This window comes from Camelina sativa, chromosome 7 (genome assembly GCF_030686135.1).
Source record: "Camelina sativa cultivar CO46 ecotype springtype chromosome 7, ASM3068613v1".
Classification (NCBI taxonomy): domain Eukaryota; kingdom Viridiplantae; phylum Streptophyta; class Magnoliopsida; order Brassicales; family Brassicaceae; genus Camelina; species Camelina sativa.
Window position 1 is genome coordinate 32,898,121 of NC_141886.1, and position 27,929 is coordinate 32,926,049.

The 27,929-nt window shown below is 38.5% G+C and overlaps 4 protein-coding genes, 1 long non-coding RNA gene and 3 pseudogenes across 22 annotated transcripts; 1 reads left to right on the forward strand and 7 right to left on the reverse strand.

Moving 5' to 3' along the window:
- Positions 1-1,936: 1,936 nt before the first annotated feature.
- On the reverse strand, positions 1,937-2,775 carry LOC147941957 (uncharacterized). Its single transcript, XR_015562695.1, has 3 exons — positions 2,652-2,775; positions 2,133-2,240; positions 1,937-1,964 (listed from the first exon to the last, which is right to left on the reverse strand). It is a non-coding gene; the product is annotated as an uncharacterized LOC147941957 (long non-coding RNA).
- Positions 2,776-2,961: 186 nt separating this feature from the next.
- LOC104703735 (G-type lectin S-receptor-like serine/threonine-protein kinase SD1-29) lies at positions 2,962-7,409 on the reverse strand. 3 transcript variants are annotated; one of them, XM_087460066.1, is made up of 8 exons: positions 6,309-7,316; positions 5,049-6,088; positions 4,828-4,938; positions 4,393-4,529; positions 4,103-4,313; positions 3,774-4,011; positions 3,537-3,687; positions 2,962-3,449 (listed from the first exon to the last, which is right to left on the reverse strand). In XM_087460066.1, exons 2-8 carry the CDS (start codon positions 5,869-5,871, stop codon positions 3,144-3,146), a joined length of 1,977 nt encoding a protein of 658 aa, XP_087316192.1. In that variant the 5' UTR covers positions 5,872-6,088; positions 6,309-7,316; the 3' UTR covers positions 2,962-3,143. The 3 variants fall into 3 exon arrangements, with proteins under 3 accessions (XP_087316192.1, XP_087316191.1, XP_010418110.2); XM_087460065.1 differs by having other exon boundaries at positions 5,049-6,248; positions 6,726-7,186; XM_010419808.3 differs by having other exon boundaries at positions 5,049-7,409.
- LOC104703734 (G-type lectin S-receptor-like serine/threonine-protein kinase At1g61390) lies at positions 6,964-10,316 on the reverse strand (annotated as a pseudogene). Its single transcript, XR_015562694.1, has 7 exons — positions 9,047-10,316; positions 8,809-8,925; positions 8,352-8,521; positions 8,057-8,267; positions 7,722-7,959; positions 7,475-7,619; positions 6,964-7,387 (listed from the first exon to the last, which is right to left on the reverse strand). The product of XR_015562694.1 is annotated as a G-type lectin S-receptor-like serine/threonine-protein kinase At1g61390 (transcript).
- Positions 10,317-11,033: 717 nt separating this feature from the next.
- LOC104703736 (G-type lectin S-receptor-like serine/threonine-protein kinase At1g61440) lies at positions 11,034-15,375 on the reverse strand. 10 transcript variants are annotated; one of them, XR_015562691.1, is made up of 9 exons: positions 14,879-15,320; positions 14,724-14,784; positions 13,067-14,248; positions 12,860-12,961; positions 12,417-12,568; positions 12,131-12,328; positions 11,805-12,042; positions 11,573-11,723; positions 11,034-11,479 (listed from the first exon to the last, which is right to left on the reverse strand). XR_015562691.1 is itself a non-coding variant. In XM_010419809.3 (9 exons), exons 1-9 carry the CDS (start codon positions 14,913-14,915, stop codon positions 11,183-11,185), a joined length of 2,418 nt encoding a protein of 805 aa, XP_010418111.2. In that variant the 5' UTR covers positions 14,916-15,375; the 3' UTR covers positions 11,034-11,182. The 10 variants fall into 10 exon arrangements, 6 of the variants coding, with proteins under 6 accessions (XP_010418111.2, XP_010418112.2, XP_010418115.2 ...); XR_015562692.1 differs by having other exon boundaries at positions 13,067-14,256; XR_015562690.1 differs by having other exon boundaries at positions 14,892-15,058.
- LOC104703741 (uncharacterized) lies at positions 15,376-16,844 on the forward strand. The gene is made up of 5 exons (XM_087460068.1): positions 15,376-15,602; positions 15,694-15,856; positions 15,958-16,051; positions 16,135-16,352; positions 16,484-16,844. The coding sequence occupies exons 1-4, from the start codon at positions 15,543-15,545 to the stop codon at positions 16,319-16,321; spliced, it is 504 nt and encodes a 167-aa protein (XP_087316194.1). The 5' UTR covers positions 15,376-15,542; the 3' UTR covers positions 16,322-16,352; positions 16,484-16,844.
- Positions 16,344-20,272, reverse strand: LOC104703740 (G-type lectin S-receptor-like serine/threonine-protein kinase At1g61480). Of its 4 annotated transcripts, none has more exons than XM_087460063.1 (10): positions 20,179-20,272; positions 19,963-20,091; positions 19,781-19,830; positions 18,176-19,357; positions 17,935-18,045; positions 17,683-17,849; positions 17,392-17,602; positions 17,058-17,295; positions 16,814-16,964; positions 16,344-16,736 (listed from the first exon to the last, which is right to left on the reverse strand). In XM_087460063.1, exons 4-10 carry the CDS (start codon positions 18,978-18,980, stop codon positions 16,443-16,445), a joined length of 1,977 nt encoding a protein of 658 aa, XP_087316189.1. In that variant the 5' UTR covers positions 18,981-19,357; positions 19,781-19,830; positions 19,963-20,091; positions 20,179-20,272; the 3' UTR covers positions 16,344-16,442. The 4 variants fall into 4 exon arrangements, with proteins under 4 accessions (XP_087316189.1, XP_087316190.1, XP_010418118.1 ...); XM_087460064.1 differs by having other exon boundaries at positions 19,959-20,091; XM_010419816.3 differs by lacking the exons at positions 19,781-19,830; positions 19,963-20,091; positions 20,179-20,272 and having other exon boundaries at positions 18,176-19,541.
- LOC104703737 (G-type lectin S-receptor-like serine/threonine-protein kinase At1g61490) lies at positions 20,153-23,617 on the reverse strand (annotated as a pseudogene). Its single transcript, XR_015562689.1, has 7 exons — positions 22,219-23,617; positions 22,020-22,129; positions 21,652-21,803; positions 21,367-21,577; positions 21,045-21,282; positions 20,809-20,959; positions 20,153-20,738 (listed from the first exon to the last, which is right to left on the reverse strand). The product of XR_015562689.1 is annotated as a G-type lectin S-receptor-like serine/threonine-protein kinase At1g61490 (transcript).
- A 712-nt stretch (positions 23,618-24,329) lies between these two features.
- LOC104703739 (G-type lectin S-receptor-like serine/threonine-protein kinase At1g61490) lies at positions 24,330-27,828 on the reverse strand (annotated as a pseudogene). Its single transcript, XR_015562688.1, has 6 exons — positions 26,375-27,828; positions 26,132-26,242; positions 25,391-25,828; positions 25,056-25,293; positions 24,808-24,958; positions 24,330-24,712 (listed from the first exon to the last, which is right to left on the reverse strand). The product of XR_015562688.1 is annotated as a G-type lectin S-receptor-like serine/threonine-protein kinase At1g61490 (transcript).
- Positions 27,829-27,929: the final 101 nt, after the last annotated feature.

Sequence of the window (27,929 nt, forward strand, 5' to 3'; positions counted from 1 at the left end):
GAAATTAATTACTTTGATACAACCAAACTGGTATATCATTTTCTTTTCTCTTATAATTTGTTGCTCAATTTCTGGTTATGTTGGCTTTAGTTTGTTTGGTTAATTTTTATTGGGTTTGATTTTTTGTCAACTAGTTCAGTTTTCAATGTTGGTAGATTTGGTGTAGTTCCATTTAGATAAACTTTTCAGCCACCTCATGATTTTATATCATACTATCAACAATTTTTTTAAAAGGTTTTATTGCAACAATAACTTAAAATAATTTATTAGTATGACTAGGCCTGGGCATTCGGTTAACCATTCGGTTTCGGTTCGGTTGTATTCGGTTTCGGTTATTTTGGATATAGTAATATAGTAACCATTTGGATATTTATGAAATTTCGGTTTAGTTCGGTTCGGTTTCTTTCGGTTCGGTTTCGGTTTGGTTATTTAAATAAATAACCATAACTAACATAAATTATATTAACATTAACCAAATAAACCAAATATAACCAAAACTAACCGAATATAACCAAAATTAACCAAATATACAATAACAAAAATACAAAAAAGGGAAAAATATTGATTCAATTTTACAAAATAGTATTTAACTTTGTAAATTCAAAATAATAACATTTACATATATTGATTATTTAAAATATTTAATTGTTTTGAATCTAGAAATAATTTATATTTTAAGTTTATTTTATAGTTTTGCATAATATTAAGTATATAATATTTGATATCTTCTAGGTTTTCGGATATTTCGGTTAACCATTTAATTGTCGGTTCGGTTCGGTTCGGTTTCGGTTAGTTTGGATATAGATTTTTACTAACCATTCGGGTATTTGAAGAATTTCGGTTCGGTTCGGTTTAGTTTTTTTCGGTTCGGTTTCGGTCGGTTATTTGGTTATCGGTTATTTTGCCCAGCCCTAAGTATGACTCAACAAAAAAAAATCCTCAAGTTGCAAAAGAAAAGCCGTTTACTTAGGCAAATTTAGAACCAAGAAATTTAATTAAAAAAAGTTGTATGAAACATTGAAACGCTACTGATTGAATTATACATAGAACTTGAAATATAACTTTACCTAAAAAAACTTAAAAACTTTTCACCATCTGAAGCTCTGTTACATAGACGACAATAGACAATTGGACAAGCTCTTTTGGTGTATGAGTTTGAAAAGGATTTCGTCTGCTTTTGTGCAACCAGTCATATTTAGAACTTATCCTTCGTCATCAAATAACGTCAAATCTGTTAGAAGAAGAAGACAAATCCATGGACCAGTTTCTTCTTGTGTGTTTGTGTTTGGTCAAAACCTTCTCTTCTGTTTTGGAGTTTTGTTGGCAATATGGCAATTTTTCATCTTTCATTTGTCAAACTAACATTTTTAAAAAGTAACCGGAGGGTAAATGTAAAATTCACAGGTTAAATCTAATTTACATCCTTGCTATTTCCCAATATGTTAAATAACACATGCCAGTCCATGTGGAAGAATCAGATTAAAATATGAACATTCACGAGGAAGCATTTAGCTCCCTAGAAGGCTTGTTTTCCTCAACATTGGTTGTGTTGGCTTAGGTAGATCCGCTGTTGAAGTCAGCATTGACATAACTTGTTTGATGTTTGGTCTATTAATAGCTTGATGCTGAACACAGAGCAGACCAATATGAACGCATCTTCCTGCTTCAACTGGATTAACTGAATCAGAACCAGCATGATCTTCATCCAGTAGGTTCACTCCCCCAGTTTCGCTCCAAGAGTCCCATGCCTGTTACAACAAGTTAACAACCCGTGCAAAAATGTAAGAGTTAAGAATCAATCTATAGAGACCCATGCAAGTGTTTAAGATATGTTCTTACATATGAAAGAAGGTTTTTGCTATCTTTGCCATAGCTGAAGCTTGAAATCTCCTTGCCGATGATGATTTCGAGCATCAAAACTCTGAAGCTGTAAATGTCAGATTTCTAAGATACAACAATGGAACCTACGAGTTACAAGTATTTATGTGTTAGTACAGAATTTCTAAAAGTTGATGCATTGAGCTAAAGCTCAAATAAATGTCCAAAAGCTAAACAGAAACAAGCGAATTCACAAGTAAACATTGAACCATAAAAGGATAATATGTAGAAAAATCAGTTGTTTGGGATCTTACCGTATAGTTTCACTCGGCATCTCCAACACCATATGCAACAAGCACCAAAATCAAGCAAACAGAGGCTGAGAGTGCTAACAGTGATAATCTTGACTCGCTTGCTTCCAGCTGAAAAGGTCACAAGAAAACTCAACTGTTAACCACACTGCTACCCAAAAAGAACATGGTAAAGAAATGTAGTGATTATGTCGTCACACAAGTATAAGAAAAGATCTTTATGATGCCATGCCAAGGTCACATTCTAGACCACGTTGACCACTAGAACGTCACAAGTCAAAAAAGTTCTTAGTTTTATATTCCATGTTGCTTCAGCAGATAACTTTGAATATTCCTCCAATCTATGGCCCTTAACCATAAATAAAGTCAACAACTTTCTCTCTTAACCAGTCCCATCACAAAAACCAACACAAGGACTTTCCAATTTATTGGAAAAGAACGTTACCCTGTTATGAAATCAAAAGCAAGAGACTTTGGATGATGATGAGCCACAAACTAACTTAGGAGTTAGGATAAGCTTACCTGAAGAGTTGCAGATGTTCGCGAATTAATAAAGGTATGACTTTTCATGGGGGGCTTCAACAATTGGTCCCACTGCCCAGACTTTGAGGCTTAAACTCCCGTTCACGCATTTCATCGAACACATTCAGTGTATGACCCACAAGTTCCAAAAGTTCATAGCAGTAACTTAACAGAAAGACAAAGCTACTTTACCCAGAAAAGTATATTGGATTAATCCATCTGGGTATCGACGCTTGTAACCAAAGTCGAAGACTTTCATTGAAATAAGTATAAAAATGAGAGTGAAGAGGACGACACTTTCAAGTCACAATGCCTCAAAAATACATTTTTTTTTTTATCATTGCAACGGTTAATAACAATATTTTAACGAATACTATATGACCTGTCTTAGGTCAACGAAATGTTGGGGCTTTATGAGAGCACGTTCATGAAATTTACAAGTATATACTACTTATGTAGCTAGTGAAGTAGTGAGATAACAAGATCTTAGGATTATCGTCCTTGGATCATAGATTGTGTTATCTCATTTGCAGAGAAGAAATCATGAGATTGAGCATCTAACATTGGCAAATCGTTAAGAGTATGCACTGCAAATATCGGCTGCTTTGGTATTGGAAGATCTGTTGTAGAAGTAATCATGGATAGTACTTGAAGGGTGTTTGGCCTGTCAACGGCTTCGTGTTGCACACATAGCAGGCCGATCTGAACACATCTCGCCACTTCATATGCTTGGCATGTGTCAGTAAGATCTCTGTCCAGAAGATTTGATCCCCCGGTTTCAAGCCAAGCATCCCACGTCTGAATTTTAAGAAAAATAAGTGTTTCGAAAAGGCGATAGCAAAATGTCAAAACTTTGAATGGGAATCAAATAAAAGTGTCACTTACATATGCAAGAAGGCCTTTGCTCTCATCACCATATATGAATCTTGAGATCTTCTTCCCGCTGATGATTTCTAACAACAGAACTCCGAAACTATAGATGTCGGACTTCTCAGAGAACAACCCTGCCCATGCATACTCAGGAGACATATATCCTCTGTTCAAATGAGATTAATCAAAGTTAATATATGAGTGTAACCATGAATTTTTGTTAAGCATTGTTAATGAAGACCAGATTCTTACAGAGTTCCTACAACTCTGCGAGTGTTGTCTTGATATTGAGTTCCCTGAAACATCCGAGCCAGTCCAAAATCCGATATTTTTGGGTTCATTTTTTCGTCAAGAAGAATGTTGCTGACCTTCAGGTCACGGTGAATAACTCTGAGGCGTGAGTCACGGTGGAGATAAAGGAGTCCACGAGCAATACCTTGAATGATATTAAATCTCTTTGGCCAATCAAGCTCGAACTTTAGAGATGAATCTAGCCAAAAAAGATACGATAGATTAGTTACAGTGACACATTAAAAAAAAAATCTCATAATAAGATGGAAGGAAAAGGAAAAAGGACAAACCAAATATAAATATATCGAGGCTTTTGTTCACCATGAACTCATAAATCAGTAGCTTCTCTTCTCCTTCGATGCAGTATCCCAAAAGCCGAACCAAGTTTCTGTGTTGTAATTTTGAGATCAGTGTTATTTCATTCATGAACTCTTCTGTACCCTGACCGGAGCTACTAGCAAGACGTTTAACAGCTATTTCCTTCCCATCTACCAACTTTCCCTGGAAGAAAAGTTGCAGATAGTTAACTACAGAACAAAGAAAATAATTATTTGAGGAACTAATACAGAATTTCACATACCTTGTAAACTGGACCAAATCCACCTTGACCAAGTTTATTTGAGGAACTGAAGTTATTGGTGGCAGTTCGTATTGTATGCATCTCAAAGAAATTGACGCCTGAGACATCTTGTGGTTCAAAACCTTTCTTCCGTGCATCTTGTAAAGTATCAACGAAAAACAGAAGTTAGTTCTACGACTACGAGTAAGATATGTGCATGTATTAGTGGTTGATTTGTAGCAAAGGCTTAACTTCCAATAGAAGTGAGCAGATTAGACATTAGGAAGACGTGAAGTTTGACACAATATATACTAATGAACCTAAAACTGATTCAGAGGAAAATATATAGAATAGCACTTTTGCTACGGTTGGATTACTAAGATCGATGAAAAATAGGGACAAGAAAAGTGAATGACATAGAGAGAGATAAAGCTGCTAAGTTTATCAGTGTCTCACCATTTTGTTTTGCTCTGTATCTCCACAACAGAAATGCGGCAACGACCAAGATCACGAAAATGGAAAGGCTGACAGTAGTACCTACAATAACTTTCCTTCGACTGCTTCCAGCTGAGATATTAACCAAAAAAATAAAACAATAAACCATGCTGCTACAGAACATTATAAACAAAAGTTGAATTTTAAATGTACGAATCAGAAGAAATGTGTTTCGTCCTTACCCAATTCTGAACTTGCAAGACGAATGAAGAGAGTCTCTCCACTAGTCAAAAACTGTACTGTGTCTACAAGCTCCCCATTCCAAACCAAGCATCCAATTCCACTAATATAGGCAAAGGCTGTGCACGAACAGTTGCCTAGACAACCCTGGTAGCACTGTTCTGCATTGAGAAAGCTTGCAAATTGATGCAGATCCGGAGTCTTTACATCGGTCATACGATAGAAGATATCGGTGTCCTTTCCTTTTGTTTTCAAAGAAGAGTCTGCCTGGCAAGACAGTAGAGTACGTCTAACACACCCACTTGTCCAGTTTCCTTTTCGCCACTCCTCATCAGACTTTGGTACAAACCCTTTCACGCACTCACACTTTGGGGGATTAGATCTCACACACAAACCATTAGGCCCGCATCTATCATATAGATCACATGGGTTGTCTGGGAGAGACAAGTGAAGCATCCAAGTTTTTCCATCATCCCAGAGTATCTTCATATGCCCGTCTGGTGTTAATTTAACATATGAAAGATTATAGTTTCTTAACGTGGAATAAGAGAAAGTTCCTGTGCCAGCTCCTATATCCTGGACAACGCTGAATGGACTTACATATGATGCATCAATTCCAGATATCCCAGAGAATCTTGTTTTCGCCCACGGACCACATCTCCAGTAAGGTACTGAGCCTCTTCTTATAAGGCCCTGTGTGGGGATTTGTGGTGTAATCTCCAGTGAGAACTCCCCAGGAGACGGATCGCTGTTACTTTTCCATGTAGTCAACACACGCTTCTTGCCATTAGGAATATCATACATCAACGATGACTGAGGCAGCATAGTATTACCAAGATTCTCAAAACTTTGCCATAGTTTTTCCCCTGAAACATCATCAATCACAACAAAATTTCCGGTGTCTAACAACTCCGCATGACATTTCTTGGATGTGAAACCTTCTCCTGTTGACCAAATAACTTCTTGTTTCCCCTCACGCAAGATCAGGCTCCCATTGATGCTGATAGTGAGACTTGCTGCAGAGCTTGTAACCGCCGTATCTCTGTTAGCAACCCACACAACAACCCGAGGAACAATTTTCTTAAACCAGATCCCAACATACTGATTCCGAGTATTATTAGGACTGAAGAAGCCTAGCTCATAAAACCCACTAGGGGAACTCAGAGTTTGTCCTATTGACAAAGGACTTGTTGTGTTTATAGCTGCATAACCACAAGTTGGGAATATGATTAGTAAGAGCAAGCAAGCAAATAAAACCATACCCATCTTTCTCTTGTATATTCTTCTTCCTCCTACAAAGATCTCTTCAAAACTTCATGTGGATAAACTCAGCATTGAGAGAGACTAAGAGAAAATAAATAAAGTAAAACCTCTTAGGATGTTCAGACTGCTTCTTTGAATATAAACAAGCTCTAAAATAGACCGTTGACTCAATGTACGAGAATGGAAACAAAAAACGAAGATTTAATGGACAAAGAAATCTCCCTATCTTACTGTCCACATAAATCTAAATACCGTGTTTATTACACATAAACTCATAAGTCTTTAAGTCAACCTTTCTACAAAGTAAACAAGTTTAGAACTTGTTATTTTGCATTCTTCGAGAAATACAAATACAGACAACGTGCAAGTTGATGAGTTAAACAGATCTAAAACACTAATTAAGGGAATATCATGACCTGTTTGTTTTTTTGAGTCAACCAAACTTTACTTATCTCGTTCAGGCATTTCACCGAACAGTTGCTGTGCATAATCCAAAACGTTAGGAAACACGCCGTTCATTGCTTCGTTAGTGTCGCCGGCGATATATATGATATAAATATAGTCCTGATCGAAACATATCGTCATGATGACGACGTCATCGTCGACTTCAACCGTAGAATATATATTTTTTTAGGGTCAAAAACCCAAAAGGAAAAAAAAAGGAAGTATTTTTAAAAACCTTTAATTTGAAGAAACGAAGGAAGGGAACAAATATAAAAAAGTTGGTTACTTTATTTTACAGGAGAAACAAACCACACTTTTGAATCACTCGAAGTTTCGTTAACGCCCTTGGATCACAGATTGTGTCAATCTCGTTGACCGTGATCAAATCGTTAGACGGAGATGACGCGTCATCTCGAGTGTGCACTGTAAACATGGGTTGTTTTGGTAATGGAAGATCTGATGTTGTGGTGAGCATAGACAGCAACTCGAGTGTGTTGGGTCTGTCTGAAGGTTGGTGTTGGATACAGAGCAGACCAATCTGCACACATCTTCCAACTTCGGATGGATGAGAAGAATCAGCAAGAGCTTGATCAAGAAGGTCAACTCCTTTGGTCTCACACCAAGATTCCCACGCCTGTTGTGTAGTTACATGTCTTAAGAGTATCAGAGCAAAGAACCTTCTTTTGAAAATGCTCTGTAAGTGTAGAAGTGTTTAACTTACATATTCAAGAAGAGTTTTCCCCTCTTCGTTGAATCTTGAGATCTTCTCCCCAGTGATGATCTCTAATAGCAGAACTCCGAAACTATAGATGTCTGATTTCTCAGAGAACACTCCAGTCCATGCGTACTCAGGAGCCATGTATCCTCTGTATAAACATCAAGATTGGTTATTACAGAGTTTCACCTATACAATTATCATGACTATGAGGAATCTTGTTAAAAATGTTTTCGATGAGAATGGTTCTTACAGAGTTCCTACAACCCTGCGAGTGTTTTCCTGACATAGGGTTCCCTGAAACATCCGAGCCAATCCGAAATCTGATATTTTTGGGATCATTTTCTCGTCCAGAAGAATGTTGCTGACCTTCAGGTCACGGTGAATTACTCTGAGGCGTGAGTCACGGTGGAGATAGAGAAGTCCACGTGCAATACCTTGAATGATGTCAAATCTCTTTGGCCAAACAATCTCGAGCTTTAGAGTTGAATCTAGCCAATAAGATAGGACACATTAGTGATAGTAGTGACAATGACAATATCTCATATGATGGAAGAACCAAGAGGTTAAATGGAATAGAGGACTGACCAAAGAGGAAAACGTCGAGGCTTTTGTTCACCAAAAACTCATAAATCAATAGTTTCTCTTCTCCTTTGATGCTGCATCCCAAAAGCCGAACCAAGTTTTTATGTTGCAGTTTGGAGATTAGCCTTATTTCATTCATGAACTCGTCTGCACCCTGTCCAGAACTGCTAGAAAGGCGTTTAACGGCTATTTCCTTTCCGTCTACTAAATTTCCCTGGAAGAATAATTGCACACAGTTAAGGAAAATACAGAGCAAGAACAAAAAAAATAAAAGGAAATAGAACAGAATGATACATACCTTATATACTGGACCAAATCCACCTTGACCAAGTTTATTTGAGGAATTGAAGTCATTGGTGGCAGTACGTATGGTATGCATCGGAAAGAAATTTACCCCTGTGACATCTTGTGGTTCCATATCCTTCTTCCAAGCATGTCGTGAAGTGTTGACGAGAATTGTATCTGGTTCTACAAGTTAAAAGTGTGCATGTATTAGTGCTTACTTTGTAGCAGTTTACCATCCAAGTATTAACTTTCAATAGAATTGAACATATTAACACATCTAGCTTTAACAGACCATACACTAACTTCCCGAAAAGGAACTGTCTATTTGAGAAACAACTTTAGAATCCTACAAATTAGTGTATATTGGATGACGAGGAAGAGATTCATTTCCTTCGGATTTGGTTACAAAGCTAGATGAATAAAGGGACAAGAAAAAAGAGTGAGAGAGAGACCAAAAAGTCCTGTCTCACCATTTTGTTTTGTTCTGTATCTCCAGAACTTATATGCGGCAAAGACCAAGATCATGAAAATGGAAAGACTCCCAGTCCCAGTAGCACCTACAATAATCTTTGTTCGACTGCTTCCAGCTGATATAATCACCAGAAAACAAAAATTTTAAACCATGCTGCTCGAGAGATATAGAGAAAGTTGAAACTTCAAATGTAGTAAGTGAAACATAATATTATAAAAAATGCCTTTCATTCCTACCCAATTCCGAACTTGCAAGACGAAGGGAGAGAGATTCCCCATCAGACAAAAACTGAACTGTGTCTACCAGCTCTCGGTTCCATACCAAGCATCCAATACCACTAATATAAGCAAAGGCTGTACAGGAACAATTGCCTAGACAATCTTGGTAGCACTGTTCTGCACTGAGAAAGCCTGCAAGTTGGTACAGATCTGGAGTCTTTACATGGGACATATGGTAGAAGCCATCTGTCTCTTTGCCTTGTGTTTTTGAAGAAGAATTCGTATGGCAAGTTAAGTGCGTACGTCTCACACACCCACTTGTCCAGTTCCCTTTTCTCCACTCCTCATTTGACTTTGGTACAAACCCTTTCAAGCATATGCACTTTGGGTTTCTGGATCTCACACACAAACCAAAAGGCCCGCAAGCTCCATACAGATCACATGAGCTTGTTGGAGCCTCAAAGTGAAGCATCCAATGTTTCCCATCATTCCAAAGGATCTTCATTTTTCCCTCTGATGTTAGCGTTACATACGATAGTTTATAGTTTCGTAACATGGAATAAGAAAAAGATGCGGTGCCCTTTGCTACATCTTGGGCTACAGTGAATGGACTTACATATGATGCATCAATTCCAGGTATCCCAGAGAATCTTGTCTTTGCCCATGGACCACTTCTCCAGTGGTACGATGAGCCTCTCCTTATAAGGCCTTGTGGGGGAACTTGTGGTGTAAACTCCAGTGAGAATTCCCCAGGTGATGGATCACTGTTACTTCTCCATGAGGTCAACACACGATTCTTTCCACGGGGAATATCATAAGACACCGAAGACTGAGGCAGCATAGTATTACCAAGATTCTCGAAGCTTCTCCATAAAGTTTTCCCGGAAACATCATCAATTACAACAAGATTTCCAGTGTCTAAAAGCTCCGCATGACACTTGTTGGATGTGAAAGCCTCACCTGTTGACCAAATTACATCTTGTTTACCATCACGCAAGACCAGACTCCCGTTGGTGCTGATAGTAAGATTCGCCGCAGTTTTTGTGACCGGCTTACCTCTGTTAGCCACCCAGACAACCACCTGAGGAGTGATGTTCTTGAACCAGATCCCAACATACTGATTCCGAGAATTGTTAGGACTGAAGAAGCCTAACTCATAAACTCCATCAGGGGAGCTCAGAGTTTGTCCTATTAACAAAGGACTTGTTGTGTTTATATCTGCATTGGCACAAGTTGGGAATATAATCAGCAAGACCAAGCAAGCATATAAAACCATACCCATGTTTACTCCTATCTGTCTGCACAATTTCTTGTTATACGTAGATGAAGAGAGATCAATGAGACCAAAGGAATAAAGACTTTTCGTGTTATCCTCTATATCTTAAACATTGCACTAATTGATTATATTTTCTTTTGTCAAAGAGAATAATTATAGCTATAATCTAAACATAAGCATTAGAATAATCTGTGTTGACAGCTTTGACAAACAAGTACCATGTTACTCATCATTAAAGAGAATCTAGTAGATGAGTTCTTTTATTTTCCTCACTTTCGTCTTCTCATAAGTCAAACCTTAAACAATGTACGGGTTTTTACTATAACACCAACTCCTAGTGGCCAGCTTTTGAAATTTTGTATTTCGTTGGGGCATTTCATCAAACACTCCAATAACGTACACCACTTAAAGGTTCGCTACCGTTTCTGAAGTCTCCATCTGGGTTATAAGCAACTTTTTAAAAACCGACTTTAAAAGCTTTAACTGAAACAAAAACCACCACCAATAACGGCTAACTAGATTCATTGCCAATTCTTACTTTAAAAGCTTAAGGAAATTGCAAACTGCAATAGTGAAAGGTCTAAAAACATAGAAGAAGCTTACCATAAACACTGCCACGGGTTCAAGCATCAGCCACAACTGCTTGTGGCCAGCTTCGAAGACTTACAGTTCAGTTAGACATTTCACTGAACAGTTCGGTTAGGAAATTACCAACTCTTTGAACATGCCTTTTTGCATATAATGTGTATATAAATAATTATGGATGTAATTTTCTCTTTTTACATAATGAAATAATATAAGAAAATAGTGTAAGTTGAAATTATCAACAACATTAGAGAATTAATCACAAATTTACAGTTTCCATCACATATTGTAGCTCAACGTCCTTGGATCACAGACTCTGTCACCTCATTGACAGTGATCATCGAATCATTAGACGGTGATTCTTCATCTCTAGTGTGCACTGCAAATGTGGGTTGTTTAGGCAGAGGAAGATCTGAGGTTGTGGTGAGCATAGACAGCAACTCAAGTGTGTTTGGTCTGTCTGCAGGTTTGTGTTGAACACAAAGCAAACCAATCTGGACACACCTTCCAACTTCAGATGGGTGATAAGAATCAGCAAGAGCTTGGTCCAAAAGATTAACTCCACGGGTTTCACACCAAGATTCCCATACCTGTGTTCGTTTAATAAGATCTTAAGAATACAAGAGCAACAAAACCTTTTGCAACCTCTGCAAGTGCATGAAAACATAAAGTCTCTGACTTACATATGCAAGAAGTGCTTTTCCTTCCTCGCCATAGCTGAACCTCGAGATCTTCTCTCCGCTGATGATTTCTAACAGTAGAACTCCGAAGCTGTAGATGTCTGATTTCTCAGAGAATACTCCAGTCCATGCATACTCAGGAGCCATATATCCTCTGTTTAAAACCAAATAGTTCACCCACTTTAATATATGGTTATCAATCTAGTTTAATATGTAACCAAAGAATGGTACTTACAGAGTTCCGACAACCCTGCGAGTTTTGTCCTGATATTGGGTTCCCTGAAACATCCGAGCCAATCCAAAATCTGATATCTTCGGGTTCATTTTCTCGTCCAGAAGAATGTTGCTGACCTTCAGGTCTCGGTGAATTACTCTGAGGCGTGAGTCACGGTGGAGATAGAGAAGTCCACGCGCAATACCTTGAATGATATCAAATCTCTTTGGCCAATCTAACTCGAGCCTTTTTCTTGAATCTAAGCGACAATATCATGTAAAAACTATACGGTAAGCAGTTCAACATAGAGAGAGTAAGCTAGACAAAAGTGGTATGATGTGACTGACCAAAGACAAAAGTATCTAGGCTTTTGTTCACCATATACTCATAAATCAATAGCTTCTCTTTTCCTTCGACACAGCATCCCAAAACCCGGACTAAGTTTCTGTGTTGGAGTTTTGATATCAGTACTATTTCATTCATGAACTCCTGTTTGCCTTGCTCAGAGCTGCTAGAAAGGCGTTTCACCGCAATTTCTCTTCCATCTGGCAGTTTTCCCTGAGGTAAGTTACAAATGTCATCTCAAGAAAAGACAGAATAGAAAAAGAGCAAAGAGTATAAAACATTTCTCACCTTGTAAACGGAACCAAATCCACCATATCCAAGTTTGTTTGATAGACTGAAACTATCTGTAGCAGTTTGTATGGTATTCATCTCAAAAAATTCTAAACCTGGGACGTCTTGTGTTTTCAGATCATTTCTCCATGCATCCTTTGATATATGAGCTGAAATTTGGGTAAGAATTTGTGTCAGTACCAACTGAGCATATTAAGAACTTTTAAAACAAGCGGAAACCAATGTAACAAAAAGAGCATATATGAATGAGTCTGTCAATTTAGTGTAGGTTTGATGTAGTGGAAACTAGACCTTTTTATGTAACAATAATTCGTAACAAATCTAAAAGAGCCTACAATTTTCTTGACAACCAAATGAATAGATGAGCAATAAGTGATTGTGAGCAATAAGTGATTGTGAGCAATAAGTGATTGTTCATAGTAAAGCCATCAATGTGTTACCTGCTCTGAATCTCCAAAAACCAAATGCAGCAAAGCACAAGATCACAAAAAGGGTTAGGCTCACTGTAATAGCAACAATGGACTTCTTGCTGTTATTTACATCTGCGAATTTAGGACAAGAATTAAACAATGAGTTCTATCGAAAATATCAATATCAGTGAAGTAGAAGGATATAATTGCATCTTTGAAATATCCTATAAGCCATACCTAGCTCAGAATGTGCAAGACGAATGGAAAGAACTTCTCCTCCTGCAGAAAATTGCACTGTGTCCATTAGGTCCTTGCTCCACATTAAGCACCCTATTCCAGGAATGTTCGCGAAGGCCACGCAAGAACAATTGTGGAGGCAGTTTTGGTGACATTCTTCAGCATCCACGGAATTTGCATATTCGTAAAAGTCAGGAGGCTTTACGTTGGGAACAGTAAGGAAGACGTTTGCATCTTTGCCAGTAGAGTTTGCAAGACAATATAGTTCGGTACGCCTCACACAACCACTAGTCCAGTTTCCTCTTTTCCACTCCTCAATGGATTTAGGAACGAAACCTTTGAAGCATTTACACTTTGGAGGTACTGATACAACACATAACCCAAAAGGTCCACACGCACCGTAAATATCACATGAGTTAACTGGACCCTCATAGCTTGATTCCCAGTCCATTCCATTATGCCGTAACACCTTCATTGATCCTTCTGATGTTAACAGTATACGTGAAAGTTTGTAGTATCTATCAAAATATAAAAAGTACCCTGACCCATTTACATCCTGGTGTATGCTGAATGGACTTGTGTATGAATCATCCATTTGCGGTAACCCGGTGAACCTTGTTTTAGCCCATGGACCGGTTCTATAATAAGGGGCAGAGCCTCTCATAACAAACCCCTGTGATGGCACTTGCGGTGTAATCTTAACCAAAAAGTCACCAGACGATGGATCAGTGGAATTTTTCCAAGAAGTCAACCCTCGCTTCTCACCAGTGACGAGATTATACATCATAGTTGACGTAGGTAGCAGAGTATTACCAAGATGCTCAAAGCTTTGCCATAGAGTATTTCCCGAAACTTTATCTATGAAAACAAAATTCCCACTGTCTGTAAGCTCTGCACGAGACCCTTTGGATGCAAAAACATCTCCGGTAGACCACATAACGCCATTTTTTCCATCAGATAACAGAAGAGTTCCGTTGCTGCTGATACAGAGATTTGCTGTGGGGTCTGTAACAGGCTTCTCTCTATTTGCCACCCACACAACCACCTGAGGAATGATACCCTTGAACCAGATTCCAACATACTGGTTTTGGGAGTTATTAAAACTGAAGAACCCCAATTCATAAACACCATTAGAGGAGCTAAGAGTTTTTCCTATTGACAAAGGACTCTCTTCCGTTATCTCTGCAAAGCTAAAACTTATAAAGATAGCAAATAAGAGCAAATAAGCAAAGAACAAGATCCTCTTCTTCCCCATGTATTTGTTTCTATCCAATAACTTATCTTCTTCAAATTAGATTAAGAAGCAAACATACAACAAGAGCAGGAAAGTCAAGAAACAAAAAATAGAAAAAAACTCAGGGACTTGTGGAAACTGTTATCAATGATGACTCAAATCAACCGCAACTATAAACAATGATGACTCAAATCAACCGCACTTTATGTTCCAAAATTTTACAATACTAATTTGTCAAATGGTTACGTAATTTCAATAAACAAAGTCCAACTTTATACCCATTCAAATACGCAAACATAGTCATGTTCATGTCCTTATTAGCTCATTGGGTAAAGAACCAGTGTTAGATTGGCACCTACAGGGTATGCACCAATTTCGAAAAAATAAAAAATTTCACAAGTCTGAACGCTTTGATTGACTGACCACAGATTGAATTTTCGCGTTTTCCCCATGTCTTGCTAGCTAGCTCTTTAGTATCCAGAATCTGCAAATGATAAACATCAACACCCTTGCATCAAATCAGATGACGAGGATATGATATATTTTCTTGTTGGCTTCTTAAAGAATTGTTTTTTTACCCTTAAAACACACATTAAATGTTACTTGTAGATTCATCGGAACAGCTTTGTTGAACACTGGAAGCTATTATAAATCTCATTGAGGCATTTCATCGAACAGTTGCAATGCATAATCAAAACGTTCAGAGCTCCGGTAATACCACTGGATCCTGATGCCCCGATCTACATATATGGCCAATTTGCAACTCCAGAGTCCAGACATCTGAGTTCAACTGTTTTTGACTGTACAAAATAACCGAAAAATTCAACAGTCAACATTGGTGTGCCAGTGACTCACCATAGAGACAAGACTACTTCAAGTCAAATTCTACAAGACTAGAATCTGAACCGGAGTTGACCAAAAAAAATAAACATTTGAACCGGAAAGTTCAAACCGAACCAAATTGAATCTGAATCTGAATCGGTTCGTATTCGGTAAAATCTTATCTGAGAATCTGAATCTGAATCTGAACGTTCGCAGCTCCACTTAAATATCGTTGGAATGCCCCTCAATCTACACATTGGCTATTTTCCAACACCGACTATATCTGGGTCTCACTGGGCCGATTTTAGTTTAAAGCCCAAAAGATCCAGTAAGATATTATTCCCCAAACTCTCTTTAACTGACTTTGATTTTGAATTTTGAAAAGAAGGGGAAGCAAGAGAGGTGAGAGCGAGAGAGGAGATGGAGGATTCAGGTGCGATTCTATGTCAGATCTCCATTTTCAAGGACATGCTTGATCAGGTTTCACTCTTCCCCTTCATCTTCTTCTTCTTCTTCACTGGTTTGTTTTCTCGTCTTTTAGCTTAATTTGAGCTGTGATCGAATGAAACAGGTCAATCAGGAGATCGAAGCAAACATTGAGGTGACGAGAGAGATCGAATCACAGATCGGAGCTTGTTCTGAGATGGAATCGAATCTTTCTCTCAAGGAAGCTGAGCTTACTAGATCTTTCCTCGCTTCTCAGTTCGAGATCAGCGGTTTGATCTCCGTTACAGGTTCCCTGAAATTTTCCTATTGATTTGAGTTTTTTTTTTTTTTTTTTTTTTTTTTTTTTTTTTTCTGAAATTCGAATCACGATGTTTTGTTTCCTTAACAGCTGATTCAAGAAACCATGTGAAGCTATTGGAGGATGAGATTTGTCGCCTGAGGAATGAACACAGTGAGCTGATTACAAGGCTAACAGAGAAACGGTGAACATTGATTGCATTGTTCTTGATTATGTCTAAATATTTAGATTTAATAAGAATTGATATGGGAGTTTTTGGTACAACAGGGAAGGGTTTGTGAAGATGTGTTTTGGATTCCAGAGTGATATTGAAGACGGTGACTTAAGGAGTTTAGTGTCAGAGAAGGAGTTTCTAGAAAACGAAGTTCGGATGTTGGAGGAGAAGAACTTGGATGTGAAGAACTCGATTTTGGCTTACATGGAAGATGAAATGAGGAATCTTTTGTCTGATTAGTGTTTCTGGAATGATGAAAGTGTTAGCCATAGTAATTTTCTCTATTTACTTAATGAAATAGTCTTTTACAAAAAAAAAAAGCATGTAAGGTGAAGTCATCAACATTTCAAAACTTGATTTCTCACCGCCCTAGGATCTCAGACTGTGTTATCTCATTGACAGTGATCAACCTCTTAGACGGTGACTCTTCATCCATTGTGTTCACTACAAATGTGGGTTGTTTTGGTGGTGGAAGATCTGATGTTGTGGTGAGCATAGACAGCAACTCAAGTGTGTTGGGTCTATCTGCAGTTTGGTGTTGGACACAGAGTAAGCCTATCTGAACACATCTCTCAACTTCTACCGGGTGACATGAATCAGCAAGTGCTTGATCAAGAAGATCAACTCCTCCAGTTTCACACCAAGATTCCCACGCCTGTTGTTCAGTTTCAGATCTTTAAGAATACAAAAGCAAGAAACCGCAAGTGTGTGAAAACTTTAAGTCTAACTTACATATGCAATAAGATTTTTTCCTTCTTCACCATAGCTGAATCTTGAGATCTTCTCTCCGCTGATGATTTCTAATAGCAGAACTCCGAAGCTGTAGATGTCAGATTTCTCAGAGAACATCCCAGTCCATGCATACTCAGGAGCCATATATCCTCTATGCAAACATCAAATAGTTTCAACCAAGATTAATACAAGATTACGGCTATGAATCCTGATTAATCATGTTTCTGAAAATAGAGAGTCTTACAGAGTTCCTACAACCCTGCGAGTATTGTCCTGATATTCAGTTCCCTGATACATCCGAGCCAATCCAAAATCTGATATCTTTGGATTCATCTTCTCGTCCAGAAGTATATTGCTAACCTTCAGATCTCGGTGAATTACCTTGAGGTGTGAGTCACGATGGAGATAGTGAATTCCACGAGCAATACCTTGAATGATTTCATATCTCTTTGGCCAGTCAATCTCAAGCTTTTTTCTTGAATCTAAGCAACAATACAGCGTAAAAACAATCATATCAGACAGTTCCATGTAGAGAAAAAAGCTGCTGACAGTAAGGAATAAGACAAGAAAGGACTCACCAAAGAGAAAAGTATCTAGGCTTTTGTTCAACATGAACTCATAAATCAACAGCTTCTCTTCTCCTTCAATGCAACATCCCAAAATCCGAACTAAGTTTTTATGTTGTAGTTTTGAGATGAGTACTATTTCATTCATGAACTCCTCTTTCCCCTGCCCCGAGCTGCTAGAAAGGCGTTTCACTGCAATTTCTCTTCCATCTTGCAGTTTTCCCTGAAACAGATTGCAGAAAGGTCATCAGGAGAGCATAAGAAAAATATAGAAAAGGGCAAAAAGGTTAAAAATTCTCTGACCTTATAAACTGGGCCAAATCCACCTTGTCCGAGTTTATTTGTGAGACTGAAATTATTGGTGGCAGTTTGAATGGTATATATCTCAAAGAAATTTAAACCTGGGACATCTTGTGGTTTCAGATCATTCCTCCATGTATCTTGGGAAGCACCATCCTTTAATATATTAGCTGAAACAAGAGTATCAAGAAAATGAATACTGTAAATAAACAACAAGAGATCAATATAGAGATAGCAGAGTCATCTATACGTTACCATTTTGTTTTACTCTGTATCTCCAGAAACCAAATGCAGCAGAAGCCATTATAACAAAAAGAGAAAGGCTCACAATACTAGCAGTAATGATCTTGTCACGCTCATTTCCATCTGAGATTAATAAGACGAAAGACAAATAAACATTACGCCATGCTGCTACTTAAGAGAACACTATCATTGGAGTGGAAGATCGAGCTGTAAATGATGGAGTAGCTCTTTCCTGTTATATTTTAAGCCATACCTAGTTCAGAACGTGCAAGACGAATGGAAATAATTTCTCCTCCTGGAGATAACTGCACAGTGTCTATTAGGTCTTGGTTCCACAATAAGCACCCTATTCCATTGATATAAGCAAAAGCCAAGCAAGAACAATTGTGGAGGCAACTTTGGTGGCATTCTTCAGCGTCCAAAAAAGTTTCAAATTCATACGAGTCTGGAAGCTTTATGTTGGGAACAGTATGGAAACCGTTTGCGTCCTTTGCAGTAGAGTTTGCTTGACAATGTAGTTCGGTACGCCTCTTACAACCATTAGTCCAATTTCCTCTTTTCCACTCCTCAGAGGATTTTGGTACAAACCCTTTGAAGCATTTACACTTTGGAGGTACTGACTCAACACAAAAACCAAAAGGTCCACACACACCGTACCTTTCACAATGATCGTCGGGAGCCTCAAAATCTAATTCCCAGTCACTCTCACTCTGCTGATAAATCTTCAATAAGCCCTCTGGTGTTATCATGATTCGTGAACGTGTGGAGTTTGTTTCTAAATAAGTGAAGGATGCAGACCCGTTTGTATCCTGCTGAACGGCGAATGGACTTGTATATGAATTATCCATTAGCGGTATACCGGTGAACCTTGTTTTAGCCCATGGACCGCTTCTCCAATAAGGATTTGAGCCTCTCATAATAAACACCTGTGATGGTACTTGCGTTGTAATCTGAACCACAAATTCACCAGGCGAAGGATCGTTTTCACTTTTCCAAGAAGTTAATGCCCGTTTCTCACCTGTGGTGAGATTATACATCAAGGTTGAGAAAGGGAGCATAGTATCACCAAGATTCTTAAAGCTTTCCCATAGAGTTCTTCCCGAAACATTGTCTATGACAACTAGATTTCCGTTGTCTGTAAGCTCTGCACGAGACCCATTAGTTGCAGAGATTTCTCCTATGGACCACACAACGCCATGTTTGCCGCTAAGTAACAGAAGACTTCCATTGCTGCTGACAGAGAGACTTGCAGTGGAGTCTGTAACAGGTTTTTCTCTATTAGCCACCCACACAACCACCTGAGGAATGATGCCCTTGAACCAGATGCCAACATACTGATTCTGAGAGTTATTAGGACTGAAGAACCCCAATTCATAGACTCCATTACGGGAGCTGAGAGTTTGTCCTATTGACAAAGGACGCTCTTTGGTTATCTCTGCATAGCTAAAACTTAAAAAGGTTATAAACAAGAGCAAAAAAACAAAGAACATGATCTTCTTAGCCCCCATATGTGTTTGTATCCACAAGAAATATGTTCTTGCAATCAATTTAAGGAACGAACATGTGAACAAGAGACTTGTTAAACTATTCTCAAGCAACCTATAGACAATGTTGACCAGACTGCATTGATGTTCCAGAAAAGTTAGGTATACATAACAAATTTCGAGACTTTTCACGTAGAAGTCAAACCTTCTTGTTGACAAAAACGAAAAATAAAAGTCCAAACTTTTTTCTAGGCCTCACATACCAACGTTGAATATTTAACACTTAAAAGAATTGTCATTTTCACCAAGAACCAGTCAAAGGTAGGCATCTATATTCTGCATCACTACAAAAGATGAGATTTTTTCAGCTTGACCTGTGCTTAAAATGATGTGTTGTTAACGTGTCCTTGCCCAGCTCCAGAACCTGTGAAAGATACATAAACGTTCAGTAATCAGATCTTTCTTAATGGTACCAGAAACAGCATTCTTGAACTAGGACTAGAGCTGTGATTGGTTTCATTATAACGTAATAGAAACTGATGATCTACACACCCACTTTCTATGTGCATAATCCGCTGCTTTATCTGATATTGCAGACACCCAGTTGATCTGAGCAGCTCTGGAAACCTAACACCTCGTTCAGGCATTTTACCGAACACTTTCTGCGCATGATTCTCATTGCGTCCTTAAGAAAACAAACGCTTTCATTCAATTCATTTTCTGGTTAAAGATTTGATTGCACATACTAACCAAAAGTTCAAAACATTTATACCTGTAATACGATTTGCAAATGACGACCAAAAAAAATCAAAATATGTGACTTCAAAAGAAAGATAAAAAATAAAACTAGTGATACAATAATATACAAACTTCCATAAAACATCACCCTCTTAAATAACAAAACTAAAATTACTCAAGCGTGTAGCGCAGGTTATCCCTAGATAAGCTGGTGGAGTATAAAAGACTGAATACAATTGCGGCGATAGCGGCGTGGATCGCGGGTTCGACCTTACTGTTTCCAGTACGCATTGTTGCTCAACGTCCTTGGATCACAGACTCTGTCATCTCATTGACCGTTATAAAATCCTTAGACATGGATTCTTCTTCATTTCTCGTGTGCACTACAAATGTGGGTTGTTTTGGTGATGGAAGATCTGATGATGTGGTGAGCATAGACAGCAGCTCAAGTGTATTTGGTCTGTCTGCAGGTTGGTGTTGAATACAAAGCAAACCAATCTGGACACACCTTCCAACTTCAGATGGGTGACAAGAACCAGCAAGAACTTGGTCCAAAAGATTGACTCCTCGGGTTTCACACCAAGATTCCCATGCCTGTTTGTTTAGTTTCTTATCGTTAGTAACAAACCTCTGCAAGTGCATAAAGACATAAAGTCGTACTTACATATGCCAGAAGTGTATTTCCTTCTTTGCCATAGCTGAACCTTGAGATCTTCTCTCCGCTGATGATTTCTAAAAGTAGAACTCCGAAGCTGTAGATGTCTGATTTCTCAGAGAACATCCCAGCCCATGCATACTCAGGAGCCATATATCCTCTGTTCTAACATCAAATAGTTTATGTATGACTATCATGATTATGAATCTTGTTAGGCATATATGTTTTCGAAGAATGGTTCTTACAGAGTTCCTACAACCCTGCGAGTGTTATCCTGATATTGGGTTCCCTGGTACATCCGAGCCAATCCAAAATCTGATATTTTCGGGTTCATTTTCTCGTCCAGAAGAATGTTACTGACCTTCAGGTCTCGGTGAATAACTCTGAGGCGTGAGTCACGGTGGAGATAGAGAAGTCCACGTGCAATACCTTGAATGATATCAAATCTTTTTGGCCAATCAATCTCAAGTCTTTTTCTTGAATCTAAGAAAAACTATCAGACAAACAGTTCCACATAAATAAATAAAAGTTGTTGATGGTAAAGGAAGAATGTAAGAAGGGACTAACCAAACACAAAAGTATCGAGGCTTTTGTTAACCATATACTCATAAATCAATAGCTTCTCTTCTCCTTCGACGCAGCACCCCAAAACCCGGACTAAGTTTCTGTTTTGAAGTTTTGAGATGAGTACTATCTCATTCATGAACTCCTCTTTGCCCTGTCCAGAGCTGCGAGAAAGCCGTTTTACTGCAATTTCTCTTCCATCTTGCAGTTTCCCCTGAAACAAATGGTAAATGTCATCTAAAAAAACAGAGAAACGAAAACAGCAAAGAGAGTAAAATCGTTTCTGACCCTGTAAACGGAACCAAATCCACCATGTCCAAGTTTTTTTGATAGACTGAAACTATTGGTGGCAGTTTGTATAGTGTTCATCTCAAAAAACACTAAACCTGGGACATCTTGTGATTTCAGATCATTCCACCAGGCATCCTTTGATATATGAGCTGAAATGTAAGTTAGATTCACGTGTTAGTGCTTAATATCTAGCAATCAAAACAAATGCACCAAAAAGCACATATACTGGTCTAAACAACATAAATGAGTATCTTTAGGTTTAATCTAGTACATCTATCGATAAGTCATAACAAATGTAGAAGAGACATCTAATGAATAAATGAACGACGAGAGATCGTGGAATAGTAAAGTCATCAATGTGTTACCGTTATGTTCCACTCTGCTTCTCCAGAAACCAAATGCAGCAAAGCATAAGATCACAAAAGGGTAAGGCTCAGTGTGCTAGCAACAATGGTCTTCTTGCGCTTATTTCCATCTGAGAAATATCAGAAAGTTCAATATCATTGAAGTAGAATATGAAATTGGAAAGGACGAAGGTCTTTGAATTTATCTTCCATGCTATACCTAGTTCAGAACGTGCAAGACGAATGAATAAAAGCTCTCCTCCTACAGAAAATTGCGCTGTGTCCATTAATTCCTGGTTCCACACTAAGCACCCTATTCCATTGATATAAGAAAAGGCCAAGCAAGAACAGTTGTGGAGGCAACTTTGATAGCATTCTTCAGCATTCACAGAACTTTCAAGTTTGTACAAGTCTGGAGGCTTTGTATTCGGAACAGGATGGAAGACATTTGCATATTTTCCTATAGCGTTTCCTAGACAATCTAGTTCGGTATGCCTCACACAACCACCAGTCCAGTTCCCCCTTTTCCACTCTTCAATGAATTTAGGAACAAACCCTTTAAAACATTTACACTTAAGAGGAACTGACATATCACACAACACAAATGGTCCACATGCACCATAAATATCGCATGAATTGGCTGGACGAGCCACGTTAATTAATTCCCAGCCTGTTCCATTATGCCGAACCATCTCCGTTAATCCCTCTGATGTCAAAACTATATGTAAAAGTTTGAAGTTTTTATCAACATAAGTAAAGGATCCTGACCCATTTACATCCTGCTGAAAGATGAATGGACTTGTATATGTGTCATCCATTTGCGGTACCCCACTGAACCTAGTTTTAGCCCATGGACCGCTTCTCCAATAAAGCATTGAGCCTCTCATACTACACGCTTGTAATGGCACTTGCGGTGTAATCTGAAACACGAAGTCTCCAGGTGATGGATCAGTGTAACTTTTCCAAGAAGTCAACACCCGCTTCTCACCGGTGGTGAGATTATACGTCAGGGTTGAGAGAGGGAGCATAGTATTACCAAGATGCTCAAAGCTTTGCCATAGAGTATTTCCCGAAACTTTATCTATGAAAACAAAATTCCCACTGTCTGTAAGCTCTGCACGAGACCCTTTGGATGCAAAAATATCTCCGGTAGACCACCACACAACACCATTTATTCCATTAGATAATACAAGACTTCCATTGCTGCTGATACCAAGATATGCCGTGGGGTCTGTAACAGGCTTTTCTCTATTTGCCACCCACACAACCACCCGGGGAATGATACCTTTGAACCAGATCCCGACATACTGAGTCACAGAGTTATTAGGACTGAAAAACCCCAATTCATAAACTCCATTAGAGGAGCTGAGAGTTTTTCCTTTTGACAAAGGACTCTCTGTGGTTATCCCTGCATAGCTAAAACTTAAAATTCTAGTGAACACGAGCAAACAAGCAAAGAACATGATCCTCTTCTTCCCCATGTGTTTTTGTGTCTCCAAGAAGTCAAGAACTATCTTCTTTGGACTAATCTAAGAAGAAAAACTATTCTTAAGTTAACAAGAACCTAAGTCACAAAAACAAATCTACACTCTGCGATCAGTCAGATGATGAGAATATGAGTCAATCAGATTCTTCAACACGACTCTAAGAAAACAAACAAAACAAAGTAAGCCAATAAAAATGAAAAAACTCAATACTTTGTGGACTTTCAACGAAGATGTCCAATCAACATTTGATCTCACATAGTAACATTGTACTTTTCATGTTCCTGTTAGCTTTTGGCCCAGAACAAGTCAAAGATAAGCACCTATAATACTCCACATCAATCAAAAAGATGAGAATTTTCAGACTGTTAAAGAATCCAATACGTTACCCAATTAATCACATGTCAGTTGACCTCAGATTGTGTAGTTTCCATGTCGTTCCCAGCTCTTTCAGTCCAGAACCTGCGAAAGATAAACATCTTAGATCATATGTCAACACAGTTTAAATTTCTTAAACTGCAGACTATGAATAGTCTCATGTTAAATCTCGTTCAGACATTTCAACCAACACTTCCAATGCATACCCAAAACGTTCAGAGGTTGGCTTATGTTGTTCGACCCTACTGTCCCCAAACCCAACTCAAACAACATTGAAGACGAAAGTACCCAATACTACGGGAGTCCCCAAACCCAACTCAAACAACACTGAAGACGAAAGTTTGCAAACCCAATACTATGGGAGTCCCCAAACTCTAAAGAGTAGTACCTAAACTCTCATCAATACAGATAAGACTAATTTAAGAATTGTATTGAAGAAGAAAAAACAAAAAATATGTTTTGAAGTAAGTTTGAGTTAAAAAGAGAATAATATGTATTGAATAATGAATAAATAAAAAGTTGATCACTTCAACAAATAATTGATTATTGCATCGTTTCTTAACGCCCAAGGATCACAGATTGGGTCATGTCATTGACAGTGGTCAAATCCTTAGACATGGATTCATTATCTCTGGGGTGCAATGCAAATGTGGGTTGTTTTGGTGATGGAAGAACAGATGTTGTGGTGAGCATAGCCAGCAACTCAAGTGTGTTGGGTCTGTCTGAAGGTTGGTGTTGAACACAGAGCAGCCCAATCTGGACACATCTTCCAACTTCAGATGGATGACATGAAGTAGCAACATCTTGGTCCAAAAGATCAACTCCTTTGGTTTGACACCAAGATTCCCATGCCTGTTGTTTAGTTTCATATCTTAAAGAGTATCAGAGCAAGAACCTCTTTTGAAAATCCTCTGTAATTGTACCAAAACCTTAAAGAATTAACTTACATATGCAAGAAGTGTTTTTCCTTCTTCGCCATAGCTGAACCGTGAGATCTTCTCCCCGCTGATGATCTCTAATAGTAGAACTCCAAAGCTATAAATGTCTGATTTCTCAGAGAATACTCCAGTCCATGCATACTCAGGAGACATGTATCCCCTGTTCAAAAACCAAATATTATTATATCACCGAGTTTAATATTTGACAAATATGACAATGAATCTTGTCAAGCATGTTATTAAACACAGGCTCTTACAGAGTTCCTACAACCCTGCGAGTATTGTCCTGATATTGGGTTCCCTGATACATCCGAGCCAATCCAAAATCTGATATTTTTGGGTTCATTCTCTCGTCCAGAAGAATGTTGCTGACCTTCAGGTCTCGGTGAATTACCTTGAGGCGTGAGTCACGATGGAGATAGAGAAGTCCACGAGCAATACCCTGAATGATGTCAAATCTCTTTGGCCAATCAAGCTCGAGCCTTTTCCTTGTATCTAAGCAACAATACCGTATAAAACAAATCAGATAAGAAGATTCACTTGAGAGAAGAAGCTGCTAACTGAAAGAGAAAGACTGCAAAAAGTAACCCACCAAAGACAAAAGTATCAAGGCTTTTGTTCAACATAAACTCATAAATTAATAGCTTCTCTTCTCCTTCGACACAGCATCCCAAAACCCGGACTAAGTTTTTATGTTGGAGTTTTGAGATGAGTACTATTTCATTCATGAATTCCTCCTTGCCCTGTCCAGAGCTGCTAGAAAGCCGTTTTACTGCGATCTCTTTCCCATCTTGCATTTTTCCCTGAAACAAGTTGTAAAGGTCATCTCAAGAAAATAGAGAAATGAGAAGAAAAATGTCGATTTAAAGGTTTCTGACCTTGTAAACTGAACCAAATCCACCTTGTCCGAGTTTGTTTGATAGACTGAAATTATTGGTGGCATTTTGAATGGTATTTATGTCATAGTACACTAAACCTGAGACATCTTGTAGTGTCAGATCGTTCCTCCATGCATGCTTTGATATATGAGCTGAAATTTGAGCAAGAACTCGTGTGTTAGTGCTGAAGCCTGAACATCTTTTGAAGCATATTCAGATACTTTGAAACAAGCCAAAACCAAGATTACCAAAAAGAACACATGCTGAAGTTAAAAACATAACTGAGTGCATCGATTTAGTGTAGGGTTTCATTGTGGAAAAACTCTGTTTTTCTATTTTAGTTGTCGATAATTTGTAACTAATATATTAGACTACACAATCGTTTTTTCGGCAAGCAAATGAATAAACAAACAACAACAAACCGATGGAGGGATGAACAGATCATCAACGTGTACCATTATGTTTCACTCTGCATCTCCAGAAACCAAACGCAGCAGAAGCCAAAATCACAAAAAGAGAAAAGCTCAAAACACTAGCAACAATGGTTTTCTTGAACTTGTTTACACCTGGTACGAAATAACAAAAATAAAAATAAAGAATAAGCCATGCTGCTACCAGATAGAACATTATCAATGGAGTTGAAGATAAAGTTGTAAAATTGATTAAGTAGCTCTTTCGTGTAATCTTTTAAGCCATACCTAGTTCAGAACGTGCAAGGCGAATGGAAAGAATTTCACCTCCTGCAGAAAATTTCACTGCGTCCATTAGATCCTGGTTCCACAATAAGCAGCCTATTCCATGGATATAAGCAAAGGCCAAACAAGAACAATTGTGGAGGCAACTTTGCTGGCATTCTTCTGCATCCACAGAACTTGCATATTCGTAAAAGTCTGGAAGCTTTATGTTGGCAACAGGATGAAAAACGTTTACATCTTTTCCAGTAAAGCTTCCTTGACAATATAGTTCAGTACGCCTCACACAACCACCAGTCCAGTTTCCTATTTCCCACTCCTCAATGGAATGAGGAACAAACCCTTTAAAGCATTGACACTTTAAAGGTACTGACATAACACACAACCCAAATGGTCCACATACACCGTAAATATCGCATGAATTGGCTGGAGCCTTATAACTTAATTCCCAATCTGTTCCATTATGCCGAAACCTCTTCATTGATCCCTCTGATGTTAAGACTATATGTGAAAGTTTTGAAATTTCTATCAACATAAGTAAAGGATCCTGACCCATTTGCATCATGCTGAAGGTTGAATGGACTTGTATATGTGTCATCCATTAGCGGTATCCCCGTGAACCTTGTTTTAGCCCATGGACCGGTTCTATAGTAAGGTGTCAAGCCTCTCATAATAAGCAACTGTGATGGCACCTGTGGTGTAATCTGACCTACAAATTCGCCAGGCGATGGGTTGGTGGAACTTTTCCAAGAACTCAACACCCGTTTCTCACCGCTGGCGAGATTATACATGAGGGATGAGAAAGGGAGCATAGTATCACCAAGATGCTCAAAGCTTTCCCATAGAGTTCTTCCTGAAACATTTTCTATGACAACTAGATTTCCGCTGTCTCTAAGCTCTGCACGACAGCCGTTCGATGCAAAAATTTCTCCCGTTGACCACACAATGCCATGTTTGCCATTAGATAACAGAAGGCTTCCATTGCTGCTGATAGCGAGATTTGCTGTGGAGTCTGTAGCAGGCTTTTCTCTATTTGCAACCCACACAACCACCTGCGGAATGATACCCTTGAACCAGATTCCGACATACTGATTTTGTGAGTTATTAGGACTGAAGAATCCCAATTCATAAACTCCATTAGAGGAGCTGAGAGTTTGTCCTACTGACAAGGGACTTTCTGTCGTTATTCCTGCATAAGTAAAACTTAAAAGGATGGTAAAGAAGAGTAAACAAGCAAAGAACACAGTCCTCTTCATCCCCATGTGTCTCCAAGAACTACCTTCTTCAGATAAATTTAACAAACAATGCATTCTTTAGTTAACAAGAAAGTAAGTCACTAAAACAAAGTCAGGGGCTTGTGAGGACTATAATAAAGCACCTAAAAACGTTGACCACACCACAGTTTGTTGCCAAATTCTCCATTACTTCATCCACAATTAACTTATACCTTCTATATAATAATAATAAATTTGATTCTTATGTTTGCCAGTTTTCAACGGAGAAGTCTAACCTTTTAACCCAATCAACCATTTAAGTTGACCCTAGAACCAATGAAAGATAG

Coding starts and splice junctions, on each gene's coding strand:
- LOC104703736 (XM_010419809.3), bottom strand. CDS start 14,915: ATGAATCTACAAGTAACATTTAAT. Junction 14,249..14,723: donor ACGCGAAAATTCAATCTGTG/GTCAGTCAATCA, acceptor TTAGCTTTGCAG/AGATAACGGAAGAGAGTCCT. Junction 12,342..12,416: donor GATTTGGTTCCGTTTACAAG/GTGAGAAATGTT, acceptor AACTTACCTCAG/GGAAAACTGCCAGATGGAAG.
- LOC104703735 (XM_010419808.3), bottom strand. CDS start 6,312: ATGGGTATGGTTTTATTTGCTTGCTTGCTCTTACTAATCATATTCCCA. Junction 4,939..5,048: donor TCTTGCAAGTTCAGAATTGG/GTAAGGACGAAA, acceptor TTAATATCTCAG/CTGGAAGCAGTCGAAGGAAA. Junction 4,012..4,102: donor CCTCGATATATTTATATTTG/GTTTGTCCTTTT, acceptor TTTTTTGGCTAG/ATTCATCTCTAAAGTTCGAG.
- LOC104703740 (XM_087460062.1), bottom strand. CDS start 19,430: ATGGGGGCTAAGAAGATCATGTTCTTTGTTTTTTTGCTCTTGTTTATA. Junction 17,850..17,934: donor ATACAGAGTAAAACAAAATG/GTAACGTATAGA, acceptor CTCTTGTTTCAG/CTAATATATTAAAGGATGGT. Junction 16,737..16,813: donor GAAAAAATCTTATTGCATAT/GTAAGTTAGACT, acceptor ACTGAACAACAG/GCGTGGGAATCTTGGTGTGA.
- LOC104703741 (XM_087460068.1), top strand. CDS start 15,543: ATGGAGGATTCAGGTGCGATTCTATGTCAGATCTCCATTTTCAAGGAC. Junction 15,857..15,957: donor CGGTTTGATCTCCGTTACAG/GTTCCCTGAAAT, acceptor TTTCCTTAACAG/CTGATTCAAGAAACCATGTG. Junction 16,052..16,134: donor ACAAGGCTAACAGAGAAACG/GTGAACATTGAT, acceptor TTGGTACAACAG/GGAAGGGTTTGTGAAGATGT.